Source organism: Muscardinus avellanarius (assembly GCF_963383645.1).
Source record: "Muscardinus avellanarius genome assembly, chromosome: 10".
NCBI classification, from domain to species: domain Eukaryota; kingdom Metazoa; phylum Chordata; class Mammalia; order Rodentia; family Gliridae; genus Muscardinus; species Muscardinus avellanarius.
The window spans coordinates 103,425,486-103,444,445 of NC_137796.1; the positions used below are offsets into that span (position 1 = coordinate 103,425,486).

Genomic DNA, 18,960 nt, shown 5'->3' on the forward strand with positions numbered 1-18,960 from the left:
GGCTTCCAGTAACCCCAGTACCACCAAAAAGAAGTAAATAAAAAGACTTAAAAAGTAGGGCTGAGGGTGTCAGAGGTACAATGCCCCTGGGGTTCATCCCTCCTACTGCAAAAAAAAAAAAAAAAAAGGTAGAAAGTGCATAATGGAAAAAAAAATCACATTTAACTTGTTCTGCATCCATCATGTAATTATATTCTGGCTAAAATTTTACCAGAGAATCCAGCAGCACCACTAAGCGGGGAAGAGTGCAGCAGTCCTGAAGGCCCTGCTCTTTGCTTGCAAACTACAGATAGAATGAAAGCAACCTATGTCGTATATTTTCAGTTGCGTATAGCACTGTTAGGATGCAAAAGAAGCCTATAAAGAAGCAGATACTTAGGAGGGATTATGATTATGTGGGGTGGGGGAGTGCTGGGGATGGAACCCGGGGCATTCTACCGCCAAGCTACACCCCCAACCCTGTTTTTTATTCTTTTTTTTTTTTTTTTTTTTGTACTGGGGGTAGAACCCAGAGGCTTTCTACCTTCAGGCTATACTCCCAGACCTATTTTCTATTTTATTTGGAAACAGGGTCTCACTGAGTTACTGAGAGCCTCACTAAGTAGCTGAGGCTGGCTTCGAACCTGTGCGATCCTCCTGTCTCAGCCTCACAAGTGCAGGGATTACAAGCATGCGCCACCACGCCCGGCTTTATTCTTTATTTTTAAACAGGGTCTCACTAAGTTGCGGAGGGCCTCACTAGTAGCTGAGGCTGGCCGTGAACCTGCGATCCTCCTGTCTCAGCCTCCCAAGTATTGGTATTACAAGTGCGCCACCACACCCAGCTAAGAGCAATTATTATTTATAAAGAAGTTCCAACAGATAACTTGTGTACAGAGGTTTTATTAAGATGTAATTTGCATACACTGAAATGCACAGATCTTAAGTTTACAATGATCTTTTGTGTGTGGCACTGGGGGAACCCAGGGGCTTTTCTACCTCCGGGCTCTACTCCCTCCCAGACCTATTTTATACTTTATTTGGAAACAGGGTCTCACTAAGTTGCTGAGAGCCTCACTAAGCTGCTGAAGCTGGCTTCGAACCTGAGATCCTCCTGTCTCAGCCTCTAGAGTACTGGGATTACAAGCACGAACCACCACGCCCGGCTATGAAGAAATATTTAAACAGGCCTAGAACATATCCGAGGGTTGCTGGGTCCTCTGGCAACAGTGGTCCCCTCTGGGGAAGCTGGTGGGGTGTGACGAGGGCGGCGGTCCCACCGCATTCCTTCCGCGGGTTATCCGGTCCGGGTGCGCATCGGTACTGTGGGCTCAACCGCAGCTCCTGGAGGCCGGGTCAGGCCAAGCCGTCGGCCCCTCGCGCCGTAACGGCGCGCGCCAGGTGTCTGGCTTTCCGGGTTTCTCAGAATCCTCACCATCCCGGGGAGACGTCGCCCAGAGGCCCCCAGCAGGAGCCAGGTGCGATCCGGACCCGGAGCTCTTTCCACCGGCCCGCCCGGAAGCGTGGGCCCCGCTGTGTGTTTCGACTTCACTCGTGCAAGAATGACAGACGTCGCCAGGTCCCGTGCCTCGAACACCGGAGCAAGACAGAGCGCGGGCGCCGCCGGGGAGAAGCCTCCTCCGCCAGCGTCCCGCAGGACCACTACTGCGCGGCGACCAGGAACCGGCTCCGTGCGGCTTGCCGGAAGTGACGCCGTACTTGTCTCCGCCCCCCTAGTTCCGGTTCCGGCCCGCGGGCGCGCACGCGCAGAAGGAATCAGCGCCGGGGTTCCGCACGCTGCCGCTTTGCACGAGGTGGGAGTGAGATGGAGGGATCGGTCTCCTCCCCGGCCTCGGCCGCCCCTGCAACCTCCCCCTCGACTCCCACGGAAGCGACCACGATGGCGCAGCTGGACCAGGAGCAGGTGCGTGTGCCCCGGGGCAGGTGGGTGGCTGTGGCCCTTGGGGGCGCGGGTGCAGGGGAGAGGCCGGGACCCGCCGTCGGCGCGCCTCCGGGGCGGCTCGCAGGCCGAGCCCGGGGCGGGCGGATGGCCGACGCTGGCCCCGCCCTGCGGCCTGGCTCTCTCGAACTGCTCTAGAACTTGCAGTACCGGAGGGAGAGACCTGGTTCCGCCTTCTGCACGGATTGGCCTTGGCCGGGTCGCTCGACTTTGCAAGCCTGTTAACCAACCTCATTTTAGCATGGGCCCCTCCGCCCTCCGGGGTGGCAGGAGGCAGTGCACGGGAGCCCGTGGGCCGGGAGCCTGGCGCGGAGCGCTCAGAATGCTCGCAGCGCGTCGTTCTGCGCTTTTCCTGGGACTACTGCCATCCTCGACGACGGCAGAAACTTCCGTCTGTTCCGTCTTTTAGGTAGAAACTGCGCCGTTCTATAGACAGGTGCTAGAGGCGACACAGGAGTTTTCGATGGATTCTTAACGAACTCCACTGATAACTAATTTTCAGGATCCTAAAAGCAGGTTCCTATTAGAGGGAGGAACATTATATATATGTATGTATATGTACATATGTGTGTATGTGTATATTGCTTTATATATGTACACCACGTGTATGTGTGTATAGCTTTATGTATAGGAAGGGGCAAATGTTAAATTAGACTGAGGATTTTTTTTTTTTTTTTGCGGTGATGAGAATGGAACCCAGGGGCTTTCTACCTTCGACCTACACCCTCAGCCCCATTTTTTTTTTTTATTCTTTATTTCGTTTTTTGTTGAAACAGGGTCTCACTAAGTAGCTGAGGCTGGCCGCGAACCTGGATCCTCCTGTCACCGCCTCCTGAATGCCGGGATTACAAGTGTGCGCCACCAGTTCGGCTCAAGACTGAGGAAAATTTAACTTATCTCCATTTTGCAGATTCGAAAGGCCGTGGAAACTCTGTTGGCACGTTCTAGGTCCAGGAAAAAAAATAATGAATTGCTTTTGAATGAGAATGAAAACTTATTTTTAATGGTTGTATTGTGGAAAATTCCAGGAAAGGAACTAAGGCTCAAATTGTAAGTTTGCTATTTTAATTTGTTCCTATCTTCAGTGTAACTAATACAATTGAACCTTAGTTTTGTTTTCTTTTCCTTGAACCCAGGGGAGTTCTACCTCTGAGCTACAGCCCCAGCCCGCGCGCGCGCGCGCGTGTGTGTGTGTGTCTGTGTGTGTGTGTCTGTGTGTGTGTGTCTGTGTGTGTGTGTCTGTGTGTGTGTCTGTGTGTGTGTGTGTGTTGGTACTGGAGATGGAACCCAGGGGTCTTCTACCTTGGGTTATACCCTGAGACCTATTTTATAATATTTTGGAAACAAGGTCTCACCAAATTGTTGAGGCTGGCTTCGAACCTGAGATGCTTTTGTCTCAGCCTCCCAAGTACTGAGATTACAAGTTTGGACGACCGCAGACAGCCTCACTAAATTGCTGAGGGTGATATTGAACCTGTAATCCTCCAAGTACTGAGAATACAGGTATGCACCACCATGCCTGGTTTTTATTTCTTATTTGGAAACAGGGTCTCACTAGGTTGCTGTGACTGGCTTTGAACCTGCAATCCTCCTGTCTCAGCCTTCCAAGTGCTGGGGTTATGGGTGTTGGTACCACACACAGCTGTACCTTAGATTTTAATGGAAACTTTTAATGAAGAAGAAATAAAACAATTAAGAAGTTAAGCCGGGAGTGGTGGCGCACACTTGTAATCCCTGCACTGGGGAGGTGGAGACAGGAGGATCGCAAAGGTTTGAAGCCAGCCGTCCTGGCTTAAGAGACCCTGTTTCCAAATAAAAATACAAAATAGGTCTGGGAGTGTAGCCCGGAGGTAGTAGAAGGGCTTCCAGGAACCCCAGTACCACCAATAAATAAATAAATAAATAAATAAATAAATAAATAAAACATTAAGAAATGAAACAATGGTGCATAAATTAAATAAGTAAAATGGTGCATAAAAGAATAATAGAAACACAGACATGCTGGAAATTTCTAGATATTTTATTGTTTTCTGGGGCAGTTATATCTTTTGATCTAAAAACCTAGTGTTTGGTAGATCTAAATAGCTTTGGTTTTTTCAGTAGAATCTGTTCTCCAATTAAACTAATATGCCTGAGGACCTAGACTTCTTATAAAGACATAAAAAGCCTGGCGTTGGACCCCTTTCTATTGGGGGAGAGGAAGGCTTGATGTGCGTGTGTTTTTATTGTTAGAAGTCTTGGATCGCATTGCTTTATAATAGAGTTGCTAATCCCAGCATCTGGGAGGCTGAGACAGGAGGATTGTAGTTCAAGAACAGCCTCAGCTACTTAGTGAGGCCCTTTGCAACTCAGACCCTGTTTCAAAGTGAAGAATTAAAAAAAAAAAAATAGAGCTGGTGGTGTAGCTTGGGGGTAGAAAGCCCCTGGGTTCCGTCCCCAGTACTGCATAAGAGATAGATAAAGTGTTTTGCTAGATTTAGCGTGAGTCGGGCATCATGGTGCATGCCTGTAATCTCTGTCCTGGGAGACTTAGACGGAAAGATTGCAGGTTTGATACCAACTCTACAAATAGTAAGAGAGATTATCATCAACCTAGCAAGATTCTGTTTCCAAAACAAAAGATTTAGCAAATTTAAAAAAGTTTTTTTTCCTTTCTTTTTTTTTTTTTTTTTTTTTTTTTTGGTGGTACTGGGGTTCCTGGAAGCCCTTCTACCTCCGGGCTCCACTCCCAGACCTATTTTAACATTTTTATTTGGAAACAGGGTCTCCTAAGCCAGCGCGCGGCTGGCTTCGAACCTGCGCGATCCTCCTGTCTCAGCCTCCCAAGCGCGGGGATTACAAGCGTGCGCCACCACGCCCAGCTCCTTTCTTAATTTATGGTACTGGAGATTGAACCCAGAAACTTTATTTATTTATTTTATTTATTTATTTTTTGGTGGTACTGGGGTTCCTGGAAGCCCTTCTACCTCCGGGCTACACTCCCAGACCTATTTTTACATTTTCATTTTTGGAAACAGGGTCTCCTAAGCCAGCGCGCGCGGCTGGCTTCGAACCTGCGCGATACTCCTGTCTCAGCCTCCCAAATGCTGGGATTAAAAGTGTGTACCATCATGCACAGATTTATTTATTTCTTTATTTGCAGTACTAAGGATGGAACCCAGGGGCATTCTACCTCTAAACTATACCCTCAGCCTTAGTTTTTTTACTCTTTATTTTGTGTTTGTTTATTTGTTTGTTTGTTTTGTGGTACAGGGGCTGGAACCCAGGGGCTTTTCTACCTCCGGGCTATACTCCCAGACCTGTTTTATATTTTATTTGGAAACAGGGTCTCACTAAGCTGCTGAGAGCCTCACTAAGTAGCTACGGCTGGCTTGGAACTTGTAGGATCCTCCTTTCTCAGCCTCCCAAGCAATGGGATTACGAGCATGCGCCACCACGCCCGGTTTACTCTTTATTTGGAAACAGGGTCTCATGAGCTGCAGAGGGCCTCACTACTTAGCTGAGGGTGTCCGTGAACTGCGATCCTCCTTGTCTCAGCCTCCCAAGTGCTGGGATTGCAGGCCTGCGCCACCCCGCCTGGCTCTCCTCCTCCTAAGAGTTACAGGGTTTTGGGCGTTGGTGGCTCGCACCTGAAATCCTAATGCTTGGGAGCCTGAGACTGGAGGAGCCGCCTCAGCAAATGGTGAGACTCTTTAGCAACCTAGTGAGACCTTATTTTATTTTTTATTTTTTATTTATTTATTTATTTTTATTTATTTATTTATTTTTATTTATTTTTTTTTTTTGCGGGTCTGGGGATGGAACCCAGGGGCATTTGACCTCCGGGCTACACCCCCTGCCCTATTTTTTATTCTTTATTTTGAAACCGGGTCTCACTGAGTTGCAGAGGGCCTCACTAAGTAGCTGAGGCTGTCCGAGAACCGCGATCCTCCAGGTCTCAGCCTCCCTAATGCTGGGATTACAAGCATGCGCCACCACGCTCGGCTCAAGACCTTATTTTAATATAAATAGTGCTGGGGGTGTAGCACAGAAGTAGAGTGTCCCTGTTCAATCCCCACTTCCCCACCAAAAAAGTTGCATGTTATGGAACCAAGAGTCTTCCAGAAGGTAAAGTCCTCAGCCAGGAGTTTTCTGATAAAGTACAGTTATTCTGACACATTGGCGTCTGTGTGCTTGTGTAGCGAGCACCATCCGCAGTTACAGTGATGTCAGGCTAGATTTATGTGTGTGGTGCTGGGGATTCAGCCTGGGACCCCACGTGTGCTGAGGTCAGGCCCTACCCCCAGATAGCCCCGGCCCTGGTTGGCTTTCTAAATGTTCTTTTCCATTTAAATTAATACTTCTATTTGTATATTTATTTTTTGTGGTACTGGGACAGAACCTAGGGACATTCGACTGATACACCCACTTTTTTTTTTTTTTTTTTTTTTTGTGGTACTGGGTTTCCTGGAAACCCTTCTACCTCCAGGCTACATCCCCAGACCTATTTTATATATTTTTTAAATTTGGAAATAGTCTCTTAAGCCAGCGAGACTGACTTCAAACCTGTGCCATCCTCCTGCCTCCCTGTCTCCGCCTCCCAAGCAGGAATTACAAGCACTCTGAGAGTGCCCCACCACGCCCAACTCCCCACCCTATTTTGAAATGGGTCTCACTGAGTTACTAGGGGCCTCACTAAGTAGCTGAGGCTGTGAACCACGATCCTCCTGTCTCAGTCTCCCGAATGCTGGGATTACAAGCGTGCGCCACCACGCCTGGCTCCTATTTTTTATTCTTTTTTTTTTTTTTTGGTGGTATTGGGGGTGGAACCCAGAGGCTTTCTACCTCCAGGCTATACTCCCAGACCTTTTTTATATTTTATTTGGAAACAGGGTCTCACTAGGTTGCTGAAAGCCTCACTAAGCAGCTGAGGCTGGCTTCGAACCTGCGCAATCCTCCTGTCTCAGCCTCCCAAGCGCGGGGATCATAAGCGTGCGCCACCACACCCAGCATTTTTATTCTTTATTTTGAAACAGGCTCTCACTGAGTTGCAGAGGGCCTCATAAGTCGCTGAGACTGTCCGTGAACCGCGATCCTCCAGTCTCAGTCTCCCAAATGCCAGGATTACAAGCGTGCGCCGCCACGCCCACCTTTTATATTTAAATAGCATAAGCGGAGGTTATTGAAAGGCAGTGCGCTCTGGACAATGAGAAGCGAAGCGCACACATTACCTGTGATGACACTTGAATCCTCTGTTCCTTCTGGTGGATTTTGCAGGTTCTTGCCTCATGGTATTCGACCTGATTTGAAAGAAATTTGTTTGTTCACCAAGGATGAACTCGAGTCACCTGAACAGACAGAACGTTTCTATAAAAAGCTTTTAAACAAGCACGGAATTACAACCGTCTCTCAGGTAGGAAGGAGGGTACTCTTTCCAGTTGTTTCAGAAACTTAATTCAAACGAAGTGATACGTGATGCGCTGCTGGATTTTGTGTGTCTGGGGGTGGAACCCAGGGGCGTTCTACCTCCAAGAGACGCCCCCAGCCCTACTTTTTATTCTTTACTTTGAAACAGGGTCTCACTGAGTCGCAAAGGGCCTCACCAAGTAGCTGAGTCTGTCACCGAACTGGGATCTCCCAGTCTCAGCCTCCCAGATGCTGGGATTACAAGCGTGCGCCACCATGTCCAGCTCGTAGTATTTTCTTATTTTTCCCTTTTTAATATGATTCTTGTGGCGTGTGCACCACCACGCCCAACTAACTAACTTACTTTCTTTCTAGTACTGGGGATGGAACCAGGCGTTAGAGAAGTGGTTGATGTTTATGACCTAAACATTTAATGTGTGCGTCCATAACTTTCTTTTTGTTTTTTTTTTGGGGGGGGGTTGTTTTGGTGGTACTGGGAAAGTACAGCTCGGGCTGGGCTATACCCCCAGACCCATTTTATTTGGAAATGGGTTCTCACTAAGCAGCTGAGGCTGGCTTCAGACTTGCTTGCATGGTCCTCCTGTCTCAGCCTCCCAAGTGCTGGAATTAGAAGCATGCGTCACCACGCCCAGCTCCCATTTTTTATTCTTTATTTTGAAACAAGATCTCACTTAGTAGGTGAGGCTGGCCACAAACTTGCAGTCCTCCTGTCTCAGCTTCCCCAGTACTGGGGTTTCGAGCATGTGCCACCACCCTGGCTAACTTCTTGTATTTTTACTCTATTTTCTAGATTATTTCTTTCCATACCTTAAAAACGGAGTACAAAGCCTATGAAGCCAAGCTCCGCCTCCTGGGGAGTTTCGATTTCTTCCTCGCCGATGACAGAATCCGGCGGCTTTTACCCTCACACATAGGGAGACATTTCTATCAGAGAAAGAAGTAAGTCTCTGCGGCGACTGGCCTTCGGCAGCAAGAGGTTTTAAGTGTGCGTACCCTGTGTTCTGATGCCTGTGTGTTTTTATAGAGTTCCAGTGTCTGTAAACCTTCAAGCCAAGGATTTATCAAAAGAGATCAACCGGAGTATAGGTGGGACAGTCTTACACATCTCCAAGACCGGCTCTTGCAGGTAGGAACAGGGATCTCTGTGCACTTTTTTTTTTTTCGGGTCTGGGATGGAACCCAGGGGCATTCAACCTCCGAGCTACACCCCCTGCCCTAATTTATTCTTTATTTTGAAACAGGGTCTCACTGAGTCGTAAAGGGCCTGAGTAGCCGAGGCTGGCCACGAACCACCATCCTCCTGTCTCGGCCTCCCGAGTGCTGGGACGACAAGCGTGCGCCAGCACACCCGGCTCCCAGAAGAGCTTTCTGCTTAGGTGGAAGTGATGTGGCTGCAGACCTGGGTTTTTCCTTGTACGTGACTTTAGATAATTGAATGGGCGCTGGCAGCCAGTGGTTACCACATTGGACACGGCAGCTCTAGATACTAAGGAATGCAACATTAGAGGACATTCGGCCAGGCGCGGTGGCGCGTGCTTGGAATCCCAGTACATCACTGAAGGCTGAGACAGGAGGGTCGCAGGTTCAAGACCAGCCTCTGCAACTCAGGTCTTGTTTCCAATCGAAAATAAAATAGGGCTGCAGGTATATTTCAGAGGTAGAATGCCCCTGGATTCCATTGCTAGTACCACTAAAAAATAAAATGAAGTGAAGAACCTCCTCGGGCTTGGCTTAGCTCCCTGTGAATCGTGTTCATCCTGCCCCACTATCATGCCCCTGTTTTTTTGCCTTCTCAACCTAATCTCCCTCAGCGTACTAGGACAGGCGGAGCTCCCTCCCATGCCTAGACTTTGATGCCAGGCGACACCTTTGAGGCACTGGCTGCTTCCTGGCATTAGGTGGGCAGAGAACGGGGCGTGGCGGTGTGTCCAGGTCGAGCAGAGGGGCGTGACTGGGCAAGCGGTGCACTCCCGTGCTGCCTTCTGCCTGCGGGAGGAAGGTTTCTTGATTAGGTGCAGTTATGAAGCTGGGAAGTTGGTTAGTGGGCCTGGCGCTCCACTCCTTGGTTATAGGTGAGTCAGAGGCCTTATTTGTGGGATCAGTGGATAACTTAAGAATGCCCTTGAGTTGAATCCCCAGGCTACATTCCCCGGCCTGTTTTATATTTTACTTGGAAACGGTCTCTCAAGCCAGCTGAGGCTGGCTTTGAACCTGTGTGATCCTCCTGTCTCAGCCTCCCAAGCTTGGGGATTAAAAGCGTGTGCCACCACGCCCGGCTGAGGATTATATATTTGTGTCTCTCATAGACCTGCCTGTGCTTTGTTTTGAGATGTTTTGTTTTGAGATGTGTTTTGTTTTAGTGAGACCCTTTTTCCAAATAAAATAGAAAATACGTCTGTGAGTAGAAAGCCCCTGGGTTCCACCCCCAGTACCACACACACAAAATTGTCTAATACGGAATTAAATTTCAGTACTGTGCGCATCGGCCACACGGGAATGGAGACTCAGCACATCGTTGAAAACATCGTCGCTGTCACGGACAGGCTCTCCGAAAAACTGCCGGAGGTGAGGGCCGCGGGCGCGCCCATCGAGTGTGGATTCTAAAGGAGGGAATGCAGAAGACATTGTTCTCTCTGTGTTTCAGAAGTGGAAGAGCGTGAAGCTGCTGTTCGTGAAGACCGAGAGGTCGGTTTCCCTCCCCATCTTTTCCTCCTTTGTCAGCTGCGGTGAATTCGACGAAGCAACCTTGAAAAGCCTGAAGGAAAACGTTAGTACAGCTTGAAATTCTGCCGCGTCTGTTGGGGTTGTCAGCGTGGCTCCCAGAGGAGAGAGCTCGGCGCCACTGCTGTGCTGCTGTGGCAGCGCCGGGTGTCCAGGGGCTGCGCTCTTGTGTTCATCACCTGCCGTTTCCTGGGACATTAATGTTGATGTGAGGAGGCCATGAAGATAGAAATACTCGCGCTTAACTTATTCCTGCACCCCCCTCCCCCGAGCATGGGGATGGACCTAGTAGTGCTTTGCCCCTGAGCTATACCCCCAAGACTTTTTTTTTTCTTCAAAACACAGTTTTGATAACTTTCTCCAGCTGGCTTAAAACCCCCAGTCCTCCTGAGTAACCTGAATTACAAGCATTCACCATGTGCCTGGCTTGGTATTTAAATTTTTAATCTGTCTTGAAGGGATAACAGGTTTTGTTTTGTTTTGTTTGTGGTACTGGGGATGGGACCCAAGGACATTCGATTTCCTAGCTACACCCCCAGCCCTATTTTTTGGTCTTTATTTTTGAAACAGGGTCTCACTGAGTTGCAAAGGGCCTCACTAATTAGCTGAGGCTGTCCTCGAACCACAATCCTCCTGTCTCAGCCTCCCAAATGCTGGGATTATAAGCGTCACCACCATGCCAGCTGATAACGGTTTTGTTTGTTTTTTGTTGTTTTTTTGTTATTGTTGTTTTGTTTTGTGGTACTACAGGTGGAACCCGGGGCTTTTTTTCCTCTGGGCTTTACTCCCAAACCTATTTTACTTTATTTGGAAACAGGGTCTCAGTAGCTGAGGCTGGCTTTGAACCTGCGTGATCCTCCTGTCTCATCCTCCCAAGCACGTGCCACCACACCCGGCCTGATAACAGAGTTTTAAAGGGCTCTGCAGGGGCAAAGAGGAGCTAAGAGAGACAAAATAAAAATCTAGTGTATCAATACTCTGTAATTGCCAGGCGTGGTGGTGTAGGCTTGTAATCCCCGTGCTTGGGAGGTGGAGACAGGAGGATCACAAAGGTTCCAAGCCAGCCTCGCTGACTTAAGAAACACTGTTTCCAAATAAAAAAATATAAAATAGGTCTGGGAGTGTAGCCCGGAGGTAGAAGGGCTTCCAGAAACCCCAGTACCACCAAAACAAAAACAAAAAAACAACTCTGTAATTGAGGGTAAAATATAAGGCAAGGGCAGGTGTCTGTTCACTCCTCACACTGCAGCACTAATCAATGGATAAGGCCAGCAGATGCCTCCTAGTCTTGGCTTGTGAGTTTTACTCTTTGACATTTAATCACATCCATTGAGTTTTGAATTTTGTTCTTGCACTCCTTTAGTTCTAAAATTGCACGATGTTTTTTTTTGTTTGGTTGGTTTGGTTTGAGTTTTTGGTGGTAGGGATAAAACCCAGGAACACTACCACTAAGGTACACCCCATTCTTTGTGGTATTGGGGATTAAACCCGAGGGCATTCTATCTCTGAGGTACACCATTTTTGGAAACAGGGTCTCTTAAGCCAGGCAGGTGGCTTTGAACCTGTGCAATCCTCCTGTCTCCACTTCCCAAGCGCGGGGATTACAAGCGTGTGCCACCACGCCCAGCTCTATTTTTTAATTTTTTATTTTGAGACAGGTTCTCACTAAGTTGCAGAGGCTGCCTGAACTGCGATCCTCCTGTCTCAGCCTCCCAAGTACTGGGGTTACAAGTGTGCGCCACCATGCCCAGCTCAAAATGAAGTAGAGTTGCAGTTCAGATGCTCTTCTTTCCACACAGGTTAAGGATTTTTCCCTCAGGGAACCTATCAATAATCAGAGCTACCCAGGCGTGGTGGCACACGCTTGTAATCCCAGCATTCGGGAGGCTGAGACCTGAGGATCGTGGTTCGCGGACAGCCTCAGCTACTTAACGAGGCCCTCTGCAACTCAGTGAGACCAGGTTTCAAAATCAAGAATAAAAAATAGGGCAGGGGGTGTAGCTCGGAGGTTGAACGCCCCTGGGTTCCATCCCTAGACCCGCAAAAAAAAAAAGATAATCAGAGCTGCTACTGCTAAATTGATGGCATGTGTTTTTTTATGGAAGTATTTCCTATTAAAGTTACATCTGGTGCCCTTTGATAGGAGGCAAAGAAAAAAGAAAAAGATAGAAAACTCCGTGCAGAACAAGAATTGAAGAAGAAGAAGAAGAAAAGCAAATCACCAATGCGGCAGGCTAGGAAGTCCGCGTCGGTCCCGAAGAAAGACGGCGCGGCTCGTGCAGTCAGCGGCACCCCGGGGCAGAAGGGTCCTGGCTCCCAGAAGAAGAAGACTGACCGGGGGAAAGCCAGAACCAAAGGGCCGCCAGACGAGGAAGAAGAAATCCCACAGCTGGTACCAATAGGAGAGACTCCAGCCAGAGACAGCGGCGAGGTACTTCTCTCGATACGTACTGTGTGTCCTGCGGTAGTTGAGTGGCCACAAGTGATGGGAACACGAGGTGGGCGGAGACCGTGTGGGTGTGAGCGGGGCTGACTCTGCGCGGTTTTTAAATGTCTGAGTGATGTACGGTTGTGTTGCTTCATGGCAGGAATACCTTCCAAGACTTTAAGTCTGTGTAACACCATAGATAGTGCTTGACACGCACGTGCCCTGATGCAGGCTGTCCACGCCGTCTTGGGTGCAGTCGAGGGCTGTGGTCAGTGCAGGGTGTTTTGGGCTGCTGCTGGCCATGGCACTATTTCACAGCACCCTGTTTGCTTTTTACTGGGCATTGAACCAGGGTGCTTCCTATCTCCAAACTAAACCTCCAGCCTTCCCCCCCTTTGGCAGTACTGGGGATTGAACCCAGGGGCATTCTGCTTCCGATACACCACCAGCCTTTTAAAAACTTTAGCTTGAAACTGGGTCTCACTAAGTAGCTGAGGCTGGCCGAGAACCTGTGACCCTCCTGTCTCAGCCTCGCAAGTACTGGGATTAGAGATGTACTTCCCCACACATAACGAGTATGTGTGTTTTTCCAGGAGTTTGAATCCACAGGTCTTCTGATGTTAAGCTACACCCTCCAGCGTTATTATTTTGAAACAGGGCCTCGCTGATTTGTGGAGCGTGGCCACAAGCCTGGGCTTCTCCCGTCTCACTTCCCGTAGTGGGGTCCAGCGTGCCACATACTTGGGAGGCAGAGACAGGAGGTTTGCTGCCAGCCTCAGCTGCTTAGGCCCTCCGCAAGTTAGTGAGACCTTACTTCAAAATAAAGAGTAAAAAAAATAGGACGCGGATGTAGCTCAGTGGTAGAATGCTCCTGGGTTCAATCCCACCAAAAAATAAGATTGAAAAGGAGTTTAGCCAGGTGTGGTGGCGCACACTTGGAATCCCAGCATTTCTGAGTCTGAGACGGGATCACGGTTCGTGGACAGCCTCAGCCACTTAGTGAGGCCCTTTGCAACTCAGTGAGACCCAATTTCAAAATAAAGAATAAAAAAAAATAGTGCTGGGGTGTACCTCAGAAGTAGAATGCCCCTGGGTTTCATTCCCAGTACCTAAATAAATAAATATAAAAATAGAAGCCTGGTGTGGTGTCATGCTCTGTAATCCCAGCATTTGGGAGGCTGAGATAGGATTGTGGTTCCTGGACAGCCTCAGCTACTTAGTGAGGCCCTTTGCAGCTCAGACTCTGGTTCAAAATAAAGGAGGAAAAACGCCGAGCGTGGTGGCACACGCTTGTAATCCCCACACTTGGGAGGCGCAGACAGGATCGCGCAGGTTCGGAGCCAGCCTTGCTGGCTTAAGAGACCCTGTTTCCAAATAAAAATATAAAATAAGGTCTGGGAGTGTAGCCCAGAGGTAGAAGGGCTTCCAGGAACCCCAGTACCACCCAATAATAATAAATAAATAAATGAATAAATTACATAAATAAATAAAGGAGAAAAAAAAAGTTGGGTATTATGATACACACTCGTAGTCCCAGCATTTGGGAGGCTGAAAGAGGAAGATTGCAGTTTGTGGACAGCCTCAGCTGCTTAATGAAGCCCTTCACAGCTCAGTGAGACACTGTTTCAAAATAAAGAATAAAAAATAGGGCTGGGATGTAGCTTTGAGGTAGAATACCCCTGGGCGCTGTCTCTAGTACTGCAAAAAAAAAAAAAAAAAAAAAGATAGGGCTGGGGGTATAGCTCGGAGATAGATCCCCTCTGGGTTCCATCTCCAGTACCGAAAAATTAAAATAGAGCTAGAGGTGTGGCTGAGAGGTAGAACCCTACCCCTGGCTTCAATCTCCAGGACTCTTCCCCCCAAAACACACATAAAAGCAGATCTAGATGGAAATTTGGACATGTGTTTCTGTTTCTGAAAGTAGGTCCTGGATCAGCATATAATTAATTCTGGAAAACTTCCCAGGGCAGACTTGAGATCTGGGTCCTGGCGCTAAAAGCTTCTGGACAGCCCACCTGGTCTCTGCTGTGTCCTCAGATCTGTGGGTTTTAGAGCAGGCACTTTTTTTTTTTTTTTTTTTTTTTTGCAGGTCTGGGGGTGGAACCCAGGGGCATTCAACCTCCGATCTACACCCCCTGCCCTGTTTTTTATTTATTTTGAAATAGGGTCTCACTGAGTTGCAGGGGGCCTCATAAGTAGTTGAGGCTGTCCGCTAACCACGATCCTCCTGTCTCGGCCTCCTGAATGCTGGGATTACAAGTGTGCGCCACCACACCCAGCTCAGAGCAGGTACTCTTTGTGGTACTGAGGTTTCTGGAAGCCCTTCTACCTCCGGGCTACACTCCCAGACCTATTTTTATATTATTTTTCTTTGGAAACAGGGTCTCTTAAGCCAGCACGGTTGGCTTTGAACCTGCGCGATCCTCCTGTCTCCGCCTCCGAAGCATGGGGATTACAAGCGTGCGCCACCACGCCCGGCCAGAGCAGGCACTCTTGAACCAAGGCCCTTCCTTGGTGACATTTCTACTCGTACAATATCTGTCCAATTACCAGGGGATAATCACTTGAAAGAAAGAGGCGCGTGATAGGTCCCTAAGAGATTAGAGAGCTGCCCTCAGCATGTGTTCAGAGAACACACAGCCTGTCTGGGCTGAGCCCGGGCCAGGGTGGGCGCCCTGCCCTGGTGGGAGCAGCAGTCCCCGGGCTCTGGCTCTTTTGCGTCTCGTAGTGACAGGAACCCCTAAATTTTTTTCTACTACTGATTTTTATTTATTTATTTATTGCGGTGCTGGGGATGGAACCTAGGGGCATTCTACCTCTCGGCTACACCCCCAACCCTAATTTTTTATTCTTTATTTTTGAAACAAGATCTCAGTGAGTTGCAAGGGCCTCACCAAGTGGCTGATGCTGTCCGCGAACTGTGATCCTCTGGTCTTAGCCTCCCGAATGCTGGGAGACTAAAGCATGCACCACGCCTGGCTACGCCCAGTTTTTTATAGCCTTTTTTTTTTTTTTTTTTTTTTTTTTTTTTTTTTGTGGCACTGGGGGTGGAACCCAGAGACTTTCCAGACCTTTTTTATATTTTATTTGGAAACAGGGTCTCACTAAGTAGCTGAGGCTGGCTTCGAACCTGTGCGATCCTCCTGTCGCAGCCTCCCAAGCGCGGGGATTACAAGCGTGCGCCACCACGCCCGGCTTTTTATAGCCTATTTCTAAAGAAGGTGGCAGAGTCCATTGCTAATCTTCACCAGAAGTCATCTGGATGCCTGTAAAACCCAGATTTTCTGGTGCGGGACTCATTCCCTTGCTGAGCTCTGGCTCTGGGGGTGGGTTTCTAATGGGCTCCCAGCTGGGGTTTGTACACCCAGCACAAGAGCCTTCCTGCAACCCAGGTTTGCAACCTGCAAGGGGTTTTCAGGCAGTGTGAAGAATCGGGTGTCACCGCTCCCCAGCGCCCCCTGCTTGCTTCCAGGAGACCCTCCCCTCGGCCAGAGGATGTGTGATTTTTCTTACAGCCCTTAATATTGGAATACAGCCTCCTTTGAAAGTACTTGTGAGCTAAAAACAAAGGCCATTCTTCATGCTGAATTAGCCTTTCGGAGTTAATGAATAAAAATTAGTCCTAGCACTACATGGTGGTGCACGCTTGTAATCTTAGGAGGCTGAGACAGGAGGGTTCCAGGTTCCAGGCCAGCCTTAGCTACTTAGGGAGGCAGGCCCTCCACAACTTTGACTGTTTCAAAACAAAGAATAAAAAATAAGTCTGGGGGCGTATCTCAGAGGTAGATGCTACTGGGTTCAGTCCTAGTAGTGCAAAAAATGTATAAAGACCTATAGTTAGGTTGCCACATTTTGGGGGGTTCTTTGTTCTAGACTTTAACACTTTTTTTTGGTTCATTGTATTTATACATCATTCATAATGGGGTAAAAAACTTGTGTAGACAGCCGGGCGTGGTGGCGCACGCTTGTAATCCCCGCGCTTGGGAGACAGGAGGATCGCGCTGGTTCGGAGCCAGCCTCGCTGGCTTAAGAGACTCTGTTTCCACATAAAAATGTTAAAAAATAGGTCTGGTAGTGTAGCCCATGGGAGTGTATACCAGAGGTAGAAGGGCTTCCAGGAACCCCAGTTCCACCAAAAAAAAAAAACTTGTGTAGACATAAATGCACGCATCGCCCAGCCGGCCCCCACCAAGTGCCCACCCCACTCCCTCCCACCCATGCTTGGCTTAGTGGGACTACAATACGAATAAGTACCTCGTCTGCTTTAAAGACTTTCCTTCTTCCCCCCTTCCGTCCCCACGGTTAGGTCACCTTATTTGCTCCTCTATAGGATCTCCTTTTTCACCTGGAGTTCCTCCTGTGACCCATTTCACCTTAGCTTTCACATATTAGGGGAGCACCAGATTTCTAGCTTTTCCCGCCTGGCTGATCTCCTAGCGTCGTGTCCTCCAGCTCCAGTATCTCCCTGTGAATGCTGCAACTGTGCTGCTTTTTTATGGCTGAGCAAAATTCCATGGTGTACATATCCCACAGTTCTGCAGTCCATTCATCCGTTTATCTCTTTTGTTTCTTAGACGCAAAAACAGGCCACAGGAAAGTCTCCAAAAAAGAGCCCTGGTCTCAACACACCTCATGGCAAGAAGAGAAAGGCCCCGCCAGCTCCAGAGACTCCCAGAGCCTCAGAGCCGGCGAGCGCCGGGAAAAAGCCAAAAGTGGAACAGAAGGAGAAGGAACGAAACTCTTCACCCAGGAAGAAAACCCCGAGACAGACGCCGAAAAAGCCAGAGGCCAAGCTCTTCACTACCCCTAGCAAGTCCGCAAGGAAGGCTCCGAAAACCCCCAAACAGTGGCCGAGAACCCCCAAAGTGCCGCAGTCGACCTAAGCCAGTGACCCCACCAGGGACGCGGCAGAGCTCCCTGGGGCGCGTGTTAAGCCGGGCCTCCGCGGCGAGCGCCTGCTGCCACGCGCAGCCCGGGCCTCCCCTCCAAAGCAGCGCGCGGCCCGACCTAAAAGCCCCACGGGAGATTCTGCCGTGCGTGCCGAGCATCAGACCCAGTGCCGGGGTGTGGGGTTAAATCTATTTTTAGTTGTTATATGTATTTGCTACTGTAATAGAGGGAATATAGAGAGCTGCCCTGTGGTGGTTTAATAAAATATATATATAACATTTGCTTCTGAGTAGACACTGAGCCTCTTCAGTGTGACTTAAGGCCTGTGATGTGACCCCTTTCTTCATCTATTCAAAGATTTATTCAAGGCCAGGCGTGGTGGCGCGCACTTGTCATCCCAGCATTCGGGAGGCTGAGAGTGGAGGGGATCGCGGTTGTGGACAGAGTCAGCTACCTAGGCCCTCTGCGACTCAGGCCCTGTTTTTTTTTTTTTTTTTTTTTTTTTTTTTTTTTTTTTTGCGGGTCTGGGGATGGAACCCAGGGGCATTCGACCACTGAGCTACACCCCCTGCCCTATTTTTTATTCTGAAACAGGGTCTCAGTAAATTGCAGAGGGCTTCACTGAGTGGCTGAGGCTGTCCACGAACCAAATGCTGGGATTACAAGCATGTGCTACCACGCCTGGCTTTCTGTTCCAAAATAAAAATAAAAAAAATAGGGTAAAGGTGTAGCTCAGAGGTCAAATGTCCCTGGGTTCCATCCCCTGACCCACAAAAGAAAAAGATTAATTCATGTGGATTTCATTACACTAGCGTGTGCAGACATTCCCAAAGCTGGCCAGTGAGGGGCTTGACACGAGAGAATCAGCCGTAGAATTTAGGAGATGCCGCGCCAAGCCTGGGAATCGCTGAGCTAGTGCTTGTGTGGTAAAGGAGGTTGAGGCATTCCTAGAGACTGGGTGGGGTCCCCTCAACACCTCTCCTCCCCCTCCGCACTGACTGGCGCCGGGAGGGTGGGCTCGACGCGGCTGTGCAGTGGTCGGCTACTCTGAGGGAAAGTGTGGCTTAGCAGGTCTGCAGCTTGGAATACGCACCCTTAGTGACAGACTCATGATGGTGAAGAAAATAGCTTACTTGCAGAAAGCCCAAGTGAGAATAACATGGTTCACAAGCCAAGATCAAGTTCCCCCTCGTGTTGGAGAATCCTAAGGCCCGTGTGCTATCAGCACAAATTGTAACGTTAACGTGAGCCGGTGTGGTGGCGTGCACTTGTAATCCCAGCATTTGGGAGGCTGAGACGGGAAGATCGTGGTTCATGGACAGCCTCAGCTACTACTTGGGCCCTGTTTCAAAAAAAAAGATGGCCGGGTGTGGCGGCGCGCCCTTGTAATCCCAGCATTCGAGAGGCTGAGGCAGGAGGATCGTGGTTCATGAACAGCTTCAGCTACTTAGGGAGGCACTCTGCAACTTAGACCCTATTTCAACATAAAGAAGAAAAAATAGGGCAGGGGATGTAGCTCAGAGATAGAATGCCCCAGGTTCCATCCCCGGACCCGCAAAAAAATAAAAAATTGAGG

The 18,960-nt window shown here is 49.0% G+C and overlaps 1 protein-coding gene across 1 annotated transcript; it reads left to right on the top strand.

Annotated features, from left to right (window-relative positions):
• Positions 1-1,804: 1,804 nt before the first annotated feature.
• Positions 1,805-17,484, top strand: RSL1D1 (ribosomal L1 domain containing 1; the record flags this gene model as incomplete). Its single annotated transcript, XM_080703947.1, has 9 exons — positions 1,805-1,903; positions 2,850-2,989; positions 7,196-7,331; positions 8,136-8,284; positions 8,370-8,471; positions 9,817-9,910; positions 9,990-10,112; positions 12,210-12,458; positions 17,069-17,484. 9 exons carry the CDS (start codon positions 1,805-1,807, stop codon positions 17,375-17,377), a joined length of 1,401 nt encoding a protein of 466 aa, XP_080560073.1. The 3' UTR covers positions 17,378-17,484.
• Positions 17,485-18,960: the final 1,476 nt, after the last annotated feature.